Source organism: Heptranchias perlo, chromosome 24 (assembly GCF_035084215.1).
Source record: "Heptranchias perlo isolate sHepPer1 chromosome 24, sHepPer1.hap1, whole genome shotgun sequence".
In the NCBI taxonomy this organism is placed as follows: Eukaryota; Metazoa; Chordata; class Chondrichthyes; order Hexanchiformes; family Hexanchidae; genus Heptranchias; species Heptranchias perlo.
Window position 1 is genome coordinate 40,469,192 of NC_090348.1, and position 19,590 is coordinate 40,488,781.

At 45.3% G+C, this 19,590-nt stretch overlaps 2 protein-coding genes across 9 annotated transcripts in view; one reads left to right on the forward strand and one right to left on the reverse strand.

Moving 5' to 3' along the window:
* Positions 1 to 14,539, reverse strand: part of LOC137341788 (ankyrin repeat and SOCS box protein 13-like) — a 49,962-nt gene extending 35,423 nt beyond the window's left edge. Inside the window, exons 1-2 of the mRNA XM_068005290.1 lie at positions 14,536 to 14,539; positions 14,386 to 14,472 (exon numbers count right to left, since the gene is read on the reverse strand). Coding sequence (XP_067861391.1) covers positions 14,386 to 14,472; positions 14,536 to 14,539 — 91 coding nt within the window. The remainder of the gene's footprint in view (positions 1 to 14,385; positions 14,473 to 14,535) is intronic.
* The window catches only part of LOC137341718 (protein TASOR 2-like), a 59,591-nt gene continuing 54,170 nt past the window's right edge, over positions 14,170 to 19,590 (forward strand). For all 8 annotated transcript variants that reach the window (XM_068005139.1, XM_068005145.1, XM_068005146.1 and 5 more), the window contains exon 1: positions 14,170 to 14,664. In XM_068005139.1, the coding sequence (XP_067861240.1) occupies positions 14,538 to 14,664 (127 nt within the window). In that variant the 5' untranslated portion in view covers positions 14,170 to 14,537. The remainder of the gene's footprint in view (positions 14,665 to 19,590) is intronic.

The following is a 19,590-nucleotide window of genomic DNA, read 5'->3' on the forward strand; positions in this document are numbered from 1 at the left end:
TAATGTCATTCAGGCAGCCTGACAACAAGGAGATGGTTGTTGGGGGGGGGGGGGGGGCAAGGAAGTGATGAAGATGTAGGGTTGGATTTAATCAGCACACATGTGGAAGCTGGCCCCATATGTATGGTTGATGTCACAGAAGTGCAACATGTAGAGGAGGAGGAGGCCAAGCATGGATCCTTGGGGATCTCTGGAGGTGACCATGAAGGAATCAAAAAATATAAAATTGAAGCACATGGGATTGGGGGAAGAGAGAATGAGAGAGGCAGTACAGTGGGTAAGCACAATGTTGTTCACTGGCATTGGAGTCCAAATGCGGTGTCACATGATGCAACTTTTGGCTTTAAGGGTCGCAAGTAAAATGAGTACGAGGCAGACTCAAATCAGTTCTCAGTGGACATATGTTCAAAAGACGGCAATAATTAAATTATTGTTAATCTCAGAAAGACAATAGGATGGTTAGTAAGGGAAATGGAAATGTCTCACTGAGGGCAGGAATAATGTTCACTATGCCATTCTACAACTGACTTAAGAGTACCGTATTTGGCCACTGGATTCAGAAAGCAGAAAAGTGTTTTCCCCACTGATATCCCGCACCTTGATTGGAAATAATCAAGTTTTTTTTAAAATTAGTTCTCCCTGCCAAATTCTTTCCCTTCTCTCCTTAAGACACGGACACTTGCTGGTGTACAACTCCATGGGTGTCAGTAGTTCGTTGGTGCCTAGCCTGAGTAGCCATTCTTCATCACTGCATCTAGACAGTGAGTATCAGCGGGAAGGCATCACAGTTAAGTCCAATCCTAAAGCTGAATTAAAGTTTTGTATGAGCAGAATTGTGATGGTGGGGGGATCTGCCATACTTCAAATCATAAAAAGACTATTTTTAATATCTATTTAGAGAATTTTGGTAATCATCTTAATTTGCATACTGCAGGCTTGATCTCTCTCCCTACATGTGATAAAATGCCATAATGTGCTGGCGTGTCATTTATTAGGGCAGGAGACCATAAATAATCATCTGAGTTGTTTTGATTGACCAGCCTTATGGCAAAATATTACAAGCCCCAGGCTACACACATATTTCATTTCCTAGTGGTTGGTTTTGTTATGTATAAAAGCCAACCAGGTGCCATTGTATCTTTTGTTTGACGAGTGACAAAAAGCCTGCGGAAACTTGAACTCAAAGATGCTCACGGTAGGGCGGAGATGTTCCATGTGGTGTTTCTACAGGTGGGTTGACAGCCCATGCCCAGGCTGAGATTCATATTTGGCAGCTTTCTGTCGATTCTTCAAAGTCGAACAATGGAAGGCTCTGTGGGGCTTATAAATCTTGTAATAAACCTCACATAGAAATGTTACAGATGCTGGTCCAGGATCAGTATTATTAGAGGGTTTAGCAAAATATTAGTCTCATTATTTTGTTTCTGAGGTAGTGTAAAGTTAACTGTTCCATAATCAAGTGAACTCTGCTGCAGTGAATTGTTTAATTTCTACTCTTAAAAAATCTGATTTGTAGATTATAACATAACCTACCTAGCTTGATAAAGTGTATTTCTTCTGTTATTCAAAGAACTGAATTTGTACAGTGTCTTTAACAAAAATTAAGTCTCAAGGCTTGGCTGAAGAAGTGGGTTTTGAGAATTTTTCAAAGGTGGAGAGAGTGGCGGAAAGAGTCCCTGAGGGCAGGACGGAGGCGGTTGAAAGCTCTACCGCCAATGGTGGGGGAAAGGAATGGTCGGGAGGATGATTAGAAGGCTAGAATCAGAGGAATGGAGCGTTTGGGAAAGGTTATAGATCTGGAGAAGCTTGCAGAGGTGGGGTGGGGTCATGGAGGGCGTAGTAGACAAGGACGAGGATTTTAAATTGAATACGTTAGGTGACAGGAAGCCAGCGAAGGTCAGTGAAAATAGGGCGATGGACGAATGAGACAGTGTGGCACAGAACATAAGCAGCAGTTTTGGACAAGTCCGAGTTTACGGAGGGAAGAAAATGGAAAGATTTTGGGATACTAGAATCTAGAAGTGGCAAAAGCATATACAAGGGTTTTGGTGGCTGAGGGGTAGATATAATGGTCACTATTATGAGGAAGGAAGTAAACAGTCTTCGTAATGGATAGGATGTGTAGTTTAAAGCTGAACTCAGGATCGAACAATATGTTAAGATTGCAAACAGTTTGGTCTAGCTTGAGAAGGTTGCTAGGGAGGGGGATTAAATCAGTGACAAGGCAGCGGAGAGCCTGTGTCATTTCCAGTGAGCTATGTACAACAACTGGGGCTTTCTGTTCAACTCAGTGCTTGATGGTAAGCATAAGAGAAATATCCATTAAAAGCCCTAAAATCATAACAAGAAGTTCAAAGACTGGTGTTCTTTACAAAATGTGGGAAATCTGAACCACAACAATTTCAGAACCTCATACTGTTCTTATTTGTTCTGCACAGCCTTAGGAACAGACTTGCTACTGCTAAATCATTTCAAAAACGTAAAGAGGGAAGTCAGGACACACTCTCTGCATGAGAAGATCAGTAATTAGTTCTTACGTGACAGGCTACATCCATTGTAGTGGTGCCATAAGGTGACTTTAACCTCCTGCTTTCTCTCATGGTTCAATAGTTCCTAACGTTGCATTTGTTCCAAATTAACCAAACCACTCTTAGATCAGAAAGCTAACAGAATAGAAACTGCAAAAACCTTCTCAATCACTGATACTTGTGATCTAAGAGGTTCAAGATTCAACTTCAGAATAGCTGGTCTATGAATACCAGAGTAGTCACTATTGTATAGCAACAGATTCAAAGTGAGGGTAGTACATCTTGTTCAATTACTCTTCAAAGACATAGGGGTCAATTTTCGGATGGCCGAGCAGGTGCGTTCGTGGCGGGGGGGGGGGGGGGGCTGCTAAAATTGGGGATTCCTGGGGCGGGTCCGAAGCCCGGCTCCAATCCGCCCACTTCCGGGTTCCCCAATGACGCACTTAGTCGCGCGCGCAGCTCCCACATGCGGGACTCCCACCGGCAATTAAAGCCGGCGGGATCCCACTTAAACCAATTAATTACATAGGTCAGGTCGTTTGCAGACCTGATTGGGAGAATATTTTAGGAGGGGCGGGATTTTCATGTCAACTGAGCGTGTTTCCCGTACTGGGGGAAACACTCCCAGATGAAACAGACGTGTTGCGGCCACCAGCCTCTGGCTGCTGCAAAGGTCCATTTGATGGGTGGGGGGCGGGGGGAGACCCTCACTCATTGCAGGAGGCCACTCTATCACTTTGGACAAAGTTTGGCCTCCACCACCCTCCTCCTAACATTAAAATTCACCAATTTGAAACTCAACCCCGGTGTGCAGACACATTTACCTACCTTGCGGACCCCCTCAAACGTACATCTTCCGGATGGGGGCTGCCATAGCTGCAGTCATGACCTCATCGGAGGACGAACAGCATCACCAGCCTCGCCTGCCACACCGTCCACCTCTGACACGTGGAGCTCCACAACACAGTGCTGTGACACATCCACCTGCACAGCAGGAGGGAGGGCTACCGCAGAGAGAGATGCGTCGCAGAAGGCACTACTCTCGCCACAGGGTCTACAGACCAAGGCTCAGCTTCCTGGACCTCTCTGAGGAGCAGTGCACACGGAGGCTCACAGTCACTCGACATGTAGTCGTGGACATCTCCAGCCTCCTTGATGCCGAGCTGCTCCTGGCTGGCCCGAGCACCGTCTTCTTACCTGTCGCTGTCAAAGTCACCACTGCCCTCAACAACTTCTCCTCCAGATCCTTCCAGGGTGCCACTGGGGACATCGCCGGTGTCTCTCAGTCATCTGCACAAAAAGAGCCCTCCAAATACACCTACACCCACTCTGCAATAACCCAATGGGTGGCATCAGGTGTGGGTCTTCATGGTGATCCTCAGGAAAGGGAATTATTGCACAAACCAGACAAGATTTGCAAAGACGTGGCAGTAGTGGTGATAACAAAATTTAATGTGGTTGACAAAACAAACAAAACTAAATGAAAAACATGACATTCTGTAATAACCCTTGTGCATCCCCTTTGTGCTCACAAAACCTTAGCTTTACGTTTACGGGAACCCCAAGTGGTGCTACCCCTGTGGCTTCAGCAGAGGTAGTGGCAGGTTGCTCTTATCCATGCCCTGACCGATGAGATGCTTTGCGCGGAAGCCCTCTGGGTTTCGGTGCCTGTGAGGGCCCCTCCAAAGACTGCTCCACCTGCACCTGTGCAGGGGCAGACTTGGCTACCTGGAGAGGAGGCAGCATTGCAGATACTGGTTGAGAGGGGGGCAACGGGTGAGACGTGGGAGCGCTTTGAGTGGCATCCCCACTTCCACGTCCCCTTTCACCATCATCCCTCTCCTGGGCCAGGTCCACATTACTCCTTCCACCCTGCTGGACAACAGTTTGGAGGACTTGTGTGAAGCCTTGGAAGGCCAGTTGTAACGTATCTGTCAGCCTGTTTAAGGTGGCAGAATGTTGCTCACCCTGAATCCGAACGGCCGATGTTAGGGCCTGAATGGACTCATTGTTGAGCCGTGCTTGAAGCTCGATGGAGGCTAGTATTCCCTCCATCGCAAACATTCCCGCACCTACCCGCGACACTATCTCAGAGATGCCCTCACATCCCTGCGACAGTATTCCACTCATGCAGGAGTTGGACTCCTCCATCCTTTGCGCGATTGTGGAGAGTGCGCGTGGCAACTGTTCCAGTACCTCGGCAATGTGCTGAAGGCCCTCGATGACTCTCCTTTTCATTGGCTGGCCCCCAGGGTTCAGCATCTGGGTCCAGCTGAGCAGAGCCTGGAGAAGAGTGCTCCCACCGACACGGACTCTCCACGGCTGCCTCTGCCACCAGGGTCTGCTCGTGCTCACATGTGCGTGGTGACTCACCGTGTGCAAGCCCAACTAACTGAGGATGGGGTCCCTGAGGTGTGTGTATCTGCGCTGGTGGATGGCTGGCTCAGATGTGATGATGCACCCTCAGAGGCCGGCAGGTCCTCTGAGGAATCGCCCTCCGCAGTCACGGCGCTCGCAGATGGCCCTGCAAGAGAACTGAAAGCAATATTAAGCATGTGGACAGATGTTGAGGTGCTGCAGATGCCAAGTGATGCTAAGATCATTCGCTGTCATGAGTGCTGAGTGTTAGATTTCCGTCACCAGCCGCTTGTGCAATCCCAGTCTCGGCGTCCGCCACAGACAGGCACTCCAGTGTGCAGCTTATTTCTATTGCCTGCTGCTCCACGTCCGTTGGGACCATCTGGTGTGGCGGGCCCCCTCCGGTCCTTGCCCTCTCCCGAGCATTCTGGCATCTCTTCTCCTATCAAGGCAAAACACAGAGAGGCGTGATTGAGTGACGGTTGCATAGTGACCCGCTGCATGCATTGGTGTGGGTGGAGGTGAGCGTGAGGGAGATGCATGGGAGGGTGCGTGTGAGACATAGCCATGAGATTGTATGAGGATTGGGTTGCGTGGTAGTGTTCAAATGGGAACTGGGGCGGTGAGTACGTGCAGGCAACGTGAGGATGATGGTTGAGTGGATGCGAGGAGTGATGAGAGAGCGTTGTGGTGGCAGTGCAGAAGGAGTTGTGTGGTGGTGGAGGTGATATGGAAGACTGAGTGTGGGAGAATGCGTAAGTATACTCACTTTGGCTGACCTGGTTAGGTCATTAAAGCGCTTCCTGCACTGGACCCAAGTTCGGGTGACATTGCTGCTGCTGCTGACCTCCTCTGCCACCTCAAGCCAGGCCTTCTTGGTGGCAGAGGCAGGCCACTTCCTCCCGTCTGATGGGAAAAACGTTTCCCTCCTCCTCCTGACCCCATCGAGCAGCACCTGGAGTGAGGAGTCAGAGAACCTTGGAGCAGCCTTGCCTCTGGCCTGCTCCATGCTGCCAAAATGGTGCTTTGCTGCAGGAGGAGCATTGGAGGACTGCCCCTTTAAATAGGGCTCCTCCTGCTGACAGCCTGTGATGCGGGTGCGCAGTGCGCCCGCTGCGCAGGTCTGCAACGGGAAACCCGGAAGCCAAGGTAAGTACCTTCAATTAGGCTGCGATCGCGTGCGGAGCACACCGATTTCGCGGGGCGCGTCGACCCCTGCTGGCAACCCACCTCCCTCCTAATATCGGGTCCCATGGTTTGTAACCAGTAGGAGCAGGTAATAGAGATTATAAAATTTAGGAAACCTACCCATGCTTATGATTAAGTCTGATTCTTCCAGTGATGACTATATTAATTTTTGTTTATGATTTACAGTTGTTATTGTAGTTGTTGGTACCACTTTCTGAATTAATTATATCTACCCTCACTTCTCCTGGGAAGAAAGAACTAACAACACCCAAGAGATCTGCTACATATATTGGGTACACAAGAGAGAGAGTCACATGTGTGGTTTATTGACATATACCACAGAAGTATCCTGGGAGTAGGAGGGCTGCTTTGTAATTCTTTTTGATTGTAACCTGGGCAATAATAGTGGTTCCCAAAGGATCTTATATTCAAGAAAGGAAAGAAAGCTTACCAGGAAAGCAATCTAATTTTCTGCAGCTGGAAAGTTGCTAACGGTAAACATTTCAACAATCCAGTTTGTTTAAAAACGCATAAATATGAGTTCATAACAAATACCTCAACTGAGGTGAAATGTCCAACATGAAATGTTGTAAGCTTAAAGTAGGCAAGAATATAAATGGACTTGATCCAATATAAACTTGAAGTTCTTAATTTATGTTCTTGTTTGCTCCATTACTTTGATCTGCCTCACTGCACAGGCCCATATAGACTAGGTTAGCTCCACCCAATCCTGGAATAAATGATTTACTCCATCGTTAATGGAGAGCCATTGTGGTTCCTGTAAAATCATCAAATCCCACAGCTGGAAACAACAAACCAATGTCTGGGGGACAGGGGTTACCTTTTATAGACCAGAATAGAAAGGGCTACAAAGGGATATCTCAGACATAGCACCATCATGGCATCAGTGAAAGTCTTGTAGGGAGGTTTGTCTCTTTTCATGATTTATCTATTTTTAATTCATTCTCGGGATATGGGCTTCACCGGCAAGGCTGGCATTTAGTTGCCCATTGCTAGTTACCCTCGAGGAGGCAGTGGTGGGCTTTCTTCTTGTACCACTGCAGTCCATGTGGTGAAGGTACTCCAAAAGCTGTTAGGTAGGGAGTTCCAGGATTTTGACCCAGCGATGATGGGTCAAAGGGCACATCCTGATGACTGAACACACCAGTGTTCAGATGTGTGTAAGAAGGGATGCTTTCCAAAATTCAGTTTTAATTATCATTCCCACCAGAACAGCTAACCTATCTTTCATAAGAACATAAGAAATAGGAGCAGGAGTAGGCCATACGGCCCCTCGAGCTTGGTCCACCATTCGATCAGATCATGGCTGATCTTGACCTCAACTCCACTTTCCCGCCCGATCCCCATATTCCTTGATTCCCCTAGAGACCAAAAATCTATCCATCTCAGCCTTGAATATATTCAATGACTCAGCATCCACAGCCCTCTGGGGTAGAGAATTCCAAAGATTCACAACTCTCTGCGTGAAGAAATTCCCCCTCATCTCAGTCTTGAATGGCCAACCCCGTATCCTGCGATTATGCCCCCTAGTCCTAGACTCTCTAGCCAGGGGAAACAAACTCTCAGCATCGACCCTGTCAACACCCCTCATAATCTTATATGTTCCAATGAGATCAACTCTCATTCTTCTAAACTCCAGAGAATATAGGCCCATTCTACTCAATCTCTCTTCATAGGGCAACCCTCTCATCCCAGGAATTAATCTAGTGAACCTTCGTTGCACCACCTCTAAGGCAAGTATATCCTTCCTTAGATAAGGAGACCAAAACTGTACTCAGTACTCCAGGTGAGGTCTCACCAAAGCCCTGTACAACTGTAGTAAGACTTCCTTACTTTTGTACACCAACCCCCTTGCAATAAAGCCAACGTGCAATTTGCTTTCCTAATTGCCTGCTGTACCTGAATACTGACTTTTTGTGTTTCTTGTACGAGGACACCCAAGTCTCTTTGAACATCGACATTTAATAGTTTCTCACCATTTAAAAAATATTCTGTTTTTCTATTCTTCCTACCAAAGTGAATCACCTCACATTTCCCCACATTATACTCCATCTGCAACCCTCTTGACCACTCACTTAACCTGTCTATATCGGTTTACAGACTCTTTGCGTCCTCCTCACAGCTTACTTTCCCACCTAGCTTTGCATCATCAGTAAACTTGGATACATTACACTCAGTCCCATCATCTAAGTCATTAATATAGATTGTAAATAGCTGAGGCCCAAGCGCTGATCCTTGTGGCACCCCACTAGTTACAGCCTGCCAACCTGAAAATGACCCGTTAATCCCTACTCTCTGTTTTCTGTCCTTTAACCAATCCTCTATCCTTGCTAATATATTACCCCCAACCTTTTATGTGGCACCTTATGGAATGTCTTTTAAAAATCCAAATTTACTACATCCACTGGTTTCCCTTTATCTACCCTGCTAGTTAAATCCTCAAAAAACTCTAATAAATTTGTCAAGCACGATTTCCCTTTCATAAAACCGTGCTGACTCTGCCTAATCATATTATGATTTTCTAAGTGCCCTATTACCACTTCCTTAATAATGGATTCCAGCATTTTCCCGACCACCGATGTCAGGCTAACTGGCCTGTAGTTCCCCGTTTTCTCTCTCCCTCCTTTCTTGAATAGCGGGGCAACATTTGCTACCTTCCAATCCACGAGGACCATTCTAGAATCTAGAGAACTTTGGAAGATCATAACCAATGCATCCACTATCTCTGCAGTCACCTCTTTTAGTACCCTCGGATGTAGGCCATCAGGTCCAGGGGATTTGTCGGCTTTTAGTCCCATTTGTTTGTCCAGTACTTTTTCTCTAGTGATATTAATTGTTTTTAGTTCCTTGCTTTCATTTACCCCTTGTTTCCCCACTATTTTTGGTATGCTTTTTGTGTCTTCTACTGTAAAGACAGATACAAAATATTTGTTTAACGCATCTGCCATTTCCTGATTCCCCATTATAATTTCTCCTGTCTCAACTTTCTAATGTTTACTTTCTCTATCAGATGCTGATTGGTCTGCTGTATATTTTCCAGCTGTCATCGCAGATTTTCAACATTCATTGTTTTTTGGGAATGTTTTTTGTATTGCAAAGAAACTTCAGCAACAAATAATGTCTTGCTCTTTGTATCCCACTTTATGATGACATAAAACGGTTACCAAAAATCATGACAGCATTTACAATGTAAAAGTGGTATGTAAACATTAATAAGACAATTTTCTTACGTCATCAGTTGCCTGTCACAAGGTTGTTGCAGGCTCCAGCCACTAAGTGGCACTGTAATGTGAGTCTTAGAGTCTCCAAGTTAGCACCAGCATCCACTTTCTCCCAAACCCCAACCCCCATCCCCCCATTTACTGGGTGTTTAAAACCCAATTTTTTTTTATCCAATAAATGGGCAGAGTGTCTACTGACACCACTGTGTTAGCCAATGAGTTGCACTGTGTTAGCCAATGAGTTGAAGGCAGGGCGGGACCATCGGCAGGAAGTACAGCAGTTTATTTAAACAGAACAGTCCATTTACTCAGCAGGGTCTATTTAAACTGAACAGTCTATTTACTCAGAAAACAGAGTCCATGTAAAACGAGCCTCTACAAACCGCAGCAAACAAAACTCATGACCGAAACTACAGCAATGTCTCCCAATAAAAACAGGGTGATTTCTCCAGCAAAATGCAATGAGTGGAGGATAGTTACATAATGCAAATTATGTGCCTAAAATCAATCCCAGTCACTTGCAGCAGTGCATCTCCAGCTGTGATTGACAGGGGAATTACCCAATCATCTCCATTCTGGCCGGGAATAGTGGTGTCTCCAAATGCTCTTAAATGGGACATCCAGGATTCCTTTGCCTGGCTGCTGACCTCCCACTCATCAGTTGCTTAATTTTCAAGCACTTAAAACCGATGTTTTTGCGATCCCACCCGATAAATGGAGCTCTCGGAACCTTATTGCCTGTATGCAGACATATCTCTCCCATTTCATGCCACCTGATCTCAAGCTGGGTCTACCTGAATCCCAACTTTCATTGGTGATATATTAGTTGGTTTCAACACCTCCCCCCCCACCCCACCATGACGTGACCCCTCACCCCACAAAGACCCTGACCTCACCTATGACCCCTATTTAACTGCACCCCTCCTTTTCCCTGACAGCTTTCTTCCCAGCGACCTTTCCTGACATTGGCCAAATCATGAATGAATTCTTAAAGTACAGTAACGCTTAGAAGTACCTAAAATGGACTAAGAGTCTTATTAAACAAAACGCTTTTATTTTTAGCTAAACATAGAAACATAGAAAATAGGAGCAGGAGTAGGCCATTCGGCCCTTCGAGCCTGCTCCACCATTCAATATGAACATGGCTGATCCTCTATCTCAGTACCATATTCCTGCTCTCTCCCCATACCCCTTGATGCCTTTTGTGTCTAGAAATCTATTTAGCTCCTTCTTAAATATATTCAGTGACTTGGCCTCCACAGCCTTCTGTGGTAGAGAATTCCACAGGTTCACCTCCTCAGTGAAGAAATTTCTCCTCATCTCAGTCCTGAGACTGTGACCCCTTCGTTCTGGACCCCCCAGCCAGGGGAAACATCCTCCCTGCATCCAGTCTGTCTAGCCCTGTCAGAATTTTATATGTTTCAATGAGATCCCCTCTCATTCTTCTAAACTCGAGTGAATACAGGCCGAGTCGACCCAATCTCTCCTCATATGACAGTCCCAGGGATCAGTCTGGGCCTTTTCGTTTTTAAAAAAAAAAATCATACCTTTACAGTAGGCAAAGATAAACCACATAGTGCTTTGGAAAGTGAACTACTAGTGAATCAATGAAAGTTAGTGCACAGCTGCCAGGGCAGGAAGTAGTGGTAACAAACCAAAGGCATATTAATTTACTGCTCTGATCTATCAATTTGTTAATTCACTGGTGTCTCCTGCTCCATTCATTTATTGATTTGTTGGCATGACCAATGCTCGTATGAATTTATTGATTGGGTGGTGCCTGCTCCTGCATTAATTTATTAATTCATTGTGCCTACTTAAGTTGCGTCATCGGCATGCTTTCCATGTTGCCAGTGAGTTGTGACGCATGTGGTTACTGCGTGCTCAGTTTTCCTGTATGGTTTCAAAAACACATCGGGCCAGAATTTACTGTAAGCGGTGAACGAACAGCGCCCGCCATTAGTCAGACCTGCCCGTGCACTGGAAGTTGCTGTGTTGGAGATGCAGACGGCGCAGCGCCGTCTACAGGGTATCATGTGTGAACGGGGCAAGCAACTGTGTATCTCCTTAACCAGATTGAAGAATCGTTAATGAACAGCGCAGATTCTGAACCGGGAAGTGTAAGTTACAATAGTGAATTCAATGTTAAATCAGGTACAAAAAACAAAATAGAGGAGAAGAAAGACTGGATCAAGAGAGAGAGAGAGAAAAAAAGAGACAGAAAGAAAAAGTAAGAAGAAATTTATTTATATTTTTTAAATCTCCAACAATTAAAATATGAAGGGATGAGACTCCACACTTGTAAAAGTTAATTTTTAGTGCCAAAGAGGTTATTCAGCAGTAATTAAGACTTATCATGCTGTTAAAAAGGGTACTCTCAATCATCAGCAAAGTGATGGACGGTGTCGTCGATAGTGCTATCAAGCGGCACTTACTCACCAATAACCTGCTCACCGATGCTCAGTTTGGGTTCTGCCAGAACCACTTGGCTCCAGACCTCATTACAACCTTGGTCCGAACATGGACAAAAGAGCTGAATTCCAGAGGTGAGGTGAGAGTGACTGCCCTTGACATCAAGGCAGCATTTGACCGAGTGTGGCACCAAGGAGCCCTAGTAAAATTGAAGTCAATGGGAATCAGGGGGAAAACTCTCCAGTGGCTGGAGTCATATCTAGCACAAAGGAAGATGGTAGTGGTTGTTGGAGGCCAATCATCTCAGCCCCAGGACATTGCTGCAGGAGTTCCTCAGGGCAGTGTCCTCGGCCCAACCATCTTCGGCTGCTTCATCAATGACCTTCCCTCCAGCATAAGGTCAGAAATGGGGATGTTCGCTGATGATTGCACAGTGTTCAGTTCCATTCGCAACCCCTCAGATAATGAAGCAGTCCGTGCCCACATGGAGCAAGACCTGGACAATATCCAGGCTTGGGCTGATAATTGGCAAATAACATTCGTGCCAGACAATGACCATCTCCAACAAGAGAGTCTAACCACCTCCCCTTGACACTCAACGGCATTACCATCGCCGAATCCCCCACAATCAACACCCTGGGGATCACCATTGACCAGAAACTTAACTGGACCAGCCATATAAATACTGCAGCTACAAGAGCAGGTCAGAGGCTGGGTATTCTGCGGCGAGTGACTCACCTCCTGACTCCCCAAAGCCTTTCCACCATCTACAAGGCACAAGTCAGGAGTGTGATGGAATACTCTCCACTTGCCTGGATAAGTGCAGCTCCAACAACACTCAAGAAGCTTGACACCATCCAGGACAAAGCAGCCTGCTTGATTGGCACCCCATCCACCACACTAAACATTCACTCCCTTCACCACCGGCGCACTGCGGCTGCAGTGTGTACCATCCACAGGATGTAATGCAGCAACACGCCAAGGCTTCTTCGACAGCACCTCCCAAACCCGCGACCTTGACCACCTAGAAGGACAAGGGCAGCAGGCACATGGGAACAACACCACCTGCACGTTCCCCTCCAAGTCACACACCATCCCGACTTGGAAATATATCGCCGTTCCTTCATCGTCGCTGGGTCAAAATCCTGGAACTCCCTTCCTAACAGCACTGTGGGAGAACCTTCACCACACAGACTGCAGCGGTTCAAGAAGGAGGCTCACCACCACCTTCTCAGGGGCAATTAGGGATGGCCAATAAATGCCGGCCTCCCCAGCGATGCCCACATCCCATGAACGAATGATAAAAAAACTTAGACTGAAAAGGACAAGCCCTAACTTTCTGTGGCGAGTTTAGTTCATATCTACCCGGCAACACAGGAACTTCACGCTGTTCAATGTATTTGAATGGTGAGTCAGATAGCGAGATGCTGATTTCACGAAGCTGAATACGCAACGGCACATCTCAGACAGCAACTTCCCGATTTTCACGTTTAACTGCGAATCTGCCCTTGCCTGAAGTTGCTGTCCGTTGCGTTATTTTGACAGTAAATTCTGGCCCATTTTGTTCTATTGTAAGTTTGATGTTTACAACAGCTTCATGGTCACTTTTACTCAATTTTACATTTCCCTTGCATTCAAATGCTCGAACTGGCACATTAGAATTTAAACTCCTGCTCTCTATTATTAGTCCAGGCCTCTGGTTTACTAGTCCAGTGACATAACCACTACACTATGAAACCCCATACACTAAATGAAGAGTTTGTATTCTTGAAGACGCGGTTTTCCCCTCTCTGCCGTTTCGTTCACCATTTCTATTATTCGCAGTTTTTTTTTTGGGGGGGGGGGGAGGAAGGGGAGAGGGATTTTTTTTTTATTCGTTCATGGGATGTGGGCATCGCTGGCAAGGCCAGCCTTTATTGCCCTTGAGAAAGTGGTGGGTGAGCCGCCTTCTTGAACAGTCGGTGCGGCGAAGATTCTCCCTCAGCGCTGTCAGGGGGGAGGGAGTTCCAGGATTTTGACCCAGCCAGGGCCGATATATTTCCAAGTGGGGAATGGACGATAAAGCGGCTTGACGCGTTTTTAATTAGAAATAATCACTCGATAATAACAGCTAATTGAGGGATTACATTTGCGCTGCGGAGTCAAACAGGGCGGTTCGATAGCGCTGTGGCTCACGATTGTGACACGGTCCCTGAGCCCGACTTGAACATAAACAAAAAATGCAACAAGCCGAAAAAAGGCAACATTAACGCGGAAACGTTACATTGTCGCATGGCTCTCTCATAAGTTGCAGTAAATGAAAACCTCGACTCTTTTATTTATTTTTCTTCTTAAAAAAAAAACGAGTCGGGTTTGAAAATATTTTTTAAAAAATGAATAATATTTTATATTATTCCATATGTTATATGGACATAGAAGGGCCAACAGCAGGGTGAGGTCACAAGTCATGCAGCTTGTCCAGGAAGTCCTGACTAGTACATTGCGCACGAAGCTTTCTCTTTCTTTATTCCCTTCCTGATGTACTGCTTCCGCCTCGGCCTGAAGAAACTACTACGTTGGACGTTATTTTCAGAGTACGCCGTCGACCGCACAGAAGTTTCCTCGGGTTTTTTTTTTAAAACGAAAGAATAGTTAACAGCATTTCCCGAAGTTTGTACCTGCGAATATCCCCGAGGCATGGCGCCACGCCGATCCCACCGAGCAGATTTCTCCTAAGGCCGTCTCCGGCTCGCATCTTAATTGCCCTCACGTGGAGTTTTTTAAAAAAAAAAATGGCACAAAAAACTTTGTGTCGGCCTAAAGAGGACGCATGAAGGGGAGGGGAAAGCGCTGCTGTTTACCACCAAGTACAGGGGGGAAAATGTCTTCCGCTCTTCTGTCGCTTAGTTGTAACCAGCAATGTCCCAGAGGTTGCGGTGAAAGTGTCTCTCCCCCAGGTGAGTCCAGTCGTGGACCGAAATCCCGAACTTTCGCATTATTGTACCGTGTCGATCATCTACAACCAAAGCGGATATTCCTCCCAAACTACCAGAATAGTTGTGTCCGGCCTATCTTAGCTCGCTAGAGTTCTATTCTACCTCATTATCAGTGTCAGGAATATCGCTTTTTAAAAAAAAATATATATAAACACCGTTCACAAGAAAGGAGTTTTAATGATTCAACCTTTATGGAAATCACAAAGCCAAGACTGTGTTTTATTTGTGGATCTTTTGAGCCTTCAGGTGTCCTCGCTGAAGTTTGCAACAAGGCGACCGTTTCAGAGGAGGTCTATGTGTTAAAGGACACTTTCTGCCCTGTGTCCTACCATTCTGAACATAGTGAGGCTTTATTGAATTCCACCATTGTAAGCGTAACAACCATTTCAAAATCTTGGGTTATGTTTCCTCTTTGTTTGAGAAAAGTTGTTATTGGAGCTTTTAATCATTTATGACTTGCTAACAAAATAATGAGTGGACTTTTATTTTACAAACACTTCCTCAGTGGTGACGCTATAGCACTATCTCTGGTGGAAGGGCAAAATTACAGGGTGACAAGTTTACATAGGCAGTTTCCATAATAAGTGTGGACATGGGAATTTTATAATGAAAATATGTTAAATGTTCTATTTCTTGGGGATAAGAATACACACAAAAAACATGCAGAGGGGCATATGTAAGGATTTAACAATTATTTCACTATTCAAATGTGAACCAACAAATGGTTTACTACGTGAAATAGATGAATGAACAGAATTCAGATTCACAGTGAGATTGTCAATTTTCTATGGCTGATAACATCAAAATATGCTTCTTAGCTCTTTGATATAACTTACTTTACAAGTCAGCTGTCTCTGAACTGAATGGCACTAACCACAGAAGGCAAGACTGCCACATCCACTCTAACTGTTCGGACTCAAAACTTTTCGAGTACCGTTTCCAGAGAGAAAAAGAATGACAGAGGCCGATCTCTGACCCCTCCTTCTGCTCTTTCTGTTTAAGATTGGTTTGCCAAGCTGCCAATCAAATTTAACACCAAATAATTTTTCAATGGGTTTGAGTGTCTACCATATTGAAAGCTACTGCTCGCTCTTTGTGCAGCTGGGCATCAAGAGAATTGCTTTTTCTAATTTGCTCTTGGATGTGGGCAACACTGGCAAGCTGCATTTATTGCCCATCCTTGGCTTCCCTGAGAAGGTGGTTGTTCTGGTGGGCTAATGGCAAGTGTTTGTACAATTCACTTGCTTGCTAGGTCGCTTTAGTGAGTACTAAGAGTCAACCACGTGGTGTAGACTAAAGTCACATGTAGGTCAGACCAGGTAGGAAATGCCAGGTTTCTTTTCCTGAAGGACATTAGTGAACCAGATGGGTTTTTACAACAAACCAGCAGCTTTTGTGGCAGTTTTTTTTTTACTGGTGCTAGCCCACAATTTACCAGATTTATTGAATTCAGTTTCACAACTTGCCATGGTTGGATTTGAACTCAAAACTTTAAAATGAAAGCATTGTGGCAACTGCTAGGAAAGCAAGCATTGAATTGCATGAATTGGTGTTACTAGTCACAAACAGTTGAACATTCAAAAAAAAAAGTGGAATACTTTCCTGTTGACATGACATGATGAGGATTGATCAAGGAAGCACGTATGACCATGTGGGTGCAATCTATGACCCCTTGAAGGATTTTTTTTTGCCACTCTAAAATTGCTCTCTTGTCATGCTGCCACAAGTTGTCCATGTGGAAGTGAATGAACTAACTGGCTTGCTGTGGGAAACTGCACTTGTGACTTGAATTATGCATCAATGCACAGTTGATTGGCTAATGTTAATAATGTCCCCCCTGCAGCATAAAAGTTCAGGTTGGTTGCAACCTCATAGCCACAGACAAGTCAATGCCAAAGTTGTAAATGGGCAGTAGTTTGGCCTGTAGGTTATGGTATAACTCATTGGCTTCCTTTGTAAAGTGTAACCTCTGCGAGCAGCGCTTCTGGGTCAGCTAGAAGTATGAGTGCCTTGGTCTACAAATTCTGGAATGGGTGCACCAACAGATGGATGCTGTAGGCCTCTTTGTTTTCTTACAAAAAAAACAACTTCAGGGCTATTCCCAATTCATGTTGGCTTCTTTAGAATGGGGTTGGGTAGGGTGAAAATGGTAGCCTCACAGTAGAATGCATAAGGAAGATGCTGAAGCAGTTGTCAGCAGGGGCAGGGTGGAAATGGCGAAGAAACAATATTTTATGAATCCTTTAATAAAAGCCAGTAGGGCTCTTCATATTCACTTCCATCTTTGCAGTGCCACCTAGTAATGCTGTACCTTCATTTTATATGGGTGTGATTTACATCTGGCATTGATGAGATGTTAATGATGGGAATTAGTCCGGTGGATGTTTCCAGCGTTGGCCGGAACGAATGCTTTTAAATATTGGATGGGTGAAAAGATGGGCAGAAATCTGGCATTATTGGTCCCTGCACCATTTCCTGCCTCTGCCTACCCCAGTGCCGACTGAAAAACAGACTGTATGAAGACAGTGTGTTGAGCTATTTCTGCGCAGCAATTGACAAAGGAAATAGAATGCTGAGCTATGTTGTCAAATCAGTACAGTATAAGTATGAGTGTCATACTGAAGCTGTATTGTGCTCTAGTAAGGCTACACTTGGACTACTTTGTTCACTTCTGGTTAACAAAGCACATGGGAAATATCTAACCCCTGGAAGAGGTGTGGAGAAGGGCCAGAAGACTGATGCCTGGTGTCGGAATATTGAGTTATGAGGGGAGATAGCTCTTCACCCTTGAAAGGAGGTGAAGGATAGAGGATCTTGTAGAGGTATGTAAGATACTCCATGGATACTCCACTATTTCAAGACAAACCAAGACTTTGGAACAAGAGGACATGTGTACAAACTAGCAAAAGGCAACTTCAACACTCATGTCAGGAGGCACTTCTTCACACAGAGTGATTAATGTCTGGAATATCTTCCACCCCGCAGACTGGTTACCACCCTTTTAGGTGGGGCAATGGATGAACAAATTCTAGAATCACTAAAGAGGCACTTGGATTCTGGGAGTGTTGGTTTCTAATGGAGGATTTGCTAGATGGGCAGAATTGTTTTCCTCATCTGTACTTTGTGAGCTGTCCATCCTGATTTGGTGTTGTGTCGAGTGTGTTACCCTGTGCCTCACCAGGCAACAATAACCAAGCCAGGTTGCATCTCAACTGGGAGCCCAAGTGTTGGTCCAGTCTTTCTTGTTTGGGACAGTACACCTGGAGTACTGTGTACAGTTTTTGCCTCCTTACTTAAGGAAGGATATACGTGCCTTAGAGGGGGTGCAACGCAAGTTCACTAGATTGATTTCTGGGATGAGTGGGTTGTCCTATGAGGAGAGATTGAGTAGAATGAGCCTTTACTCTCTGGAGTTTAGAAGAATGAGAGGTAATCTCATTGAAACATACAAGATTCTGAGGGGACTTGACAGCATAGATGCTGAGAAGCTGTTTCCCCTGGCTGGACTGTCTAGAACTAGGAGGCATAGTCTCAAGATAAGGGGTCGGCCATTTAGGACCAAGATGAAGAGCAGTATCTTCACTCACAGGGTTGTGAATCTTTGGAATTCTCTACCCCAGAGGGCTGCGGACGCTGAGTCGTCGAGTATATTCAAGGCTGAGATCGATAGATTTTTGGACACTAAGGGAATCGAGGGATATGGGGATCGGGCGGGAAAGTGGAGTTGAGGTTGAAGATCAGCCATGACCTTGAATGGCGGAGCAGGCTCGAGGGGCCATATGGCCTACTCCTGCTCTTATTATGTTTGTATAACCAAGCCATGTTGCACCTCAACCGGCAGACCAAGAATTGGTCCAGTCTTACTTGTTTGTATAATCAGTGTGTGTTAGATGTCCGGAGCCACACTGACTTGCTCTGCATCCGAGTCTGAAAGTGTAGAAAAGCTGGTCATGCTGATCGTAAATCAAACAAGTTATGTTCAAGTAGGTTTAGGTTCAGTCCACTGGCTCTGAGCCCATTCGTTGTAGGGCAGCTGCCCTACCTAGACAAAAATGTTTTTGTCAACAGTGTTAGTTGAGGAGCTGTTTGGAGCAAAACAACTTAGAGACTACCGCCTCAGATCCAAAACCAATGTTTGGTTGATCTCGACTAGATGAGATAGAGGCGACCTGTGTAGAGAATACTGGTAGAGCAGATTCAGCTGAAGTGACCTTGTGAACAATGACAAAGATGTTTTCTGCAATCACACTAAACAGAAAAAGTTACTGTATTGTTGCAATGACGGATCCTGTAGAAAAAGGAATCTCCGGGTGGAAGATTTTCCTATTGGTAGTATGGTAAAGGCTATCGATGAATGTCATGTCCTACAGTGGTGTGAGGTGAGTCTTTTCGTGGTTGATGATGGAGCCAAGTTCTTGGAAGACAATTAGTATTTGTTTAACAGCTGTCTGAGTAGGCACTGACAGGGAGCTCTGATGAGGCACTCTTCTGAATATGGGTAGATAGTTGACATCTTGAAATGCATGGTGATAACAGTCAGTTTGTAAATGTTCTGGATTCTGAACATGTATCAAAGGGTAACGTCTTGTACTGGTGGCTGAGCCCTGAAAGTGAACGCTGAGATGCTTCGATGGCCAGCCTGAATGACTGTGGCACAAATCTTGGTGAGCCAGTTCCCCCAGATAAGCTGCCTGAAAGATTAGACACAGCCATATTGAACTGTTTGTGAAGAAATCTTTTCAGTGCTCTAAATTCTGGAATTGGATGAAACCTACCAGATTTCTTTGGGACAGTGGATTAATGTGAATTAAATCCATCCTTTTTCTGATTCAGTGGAAACCGCTCAGGCAACAGAAGGCTTTTGATCTTAGTAGCCAGAATCTCATT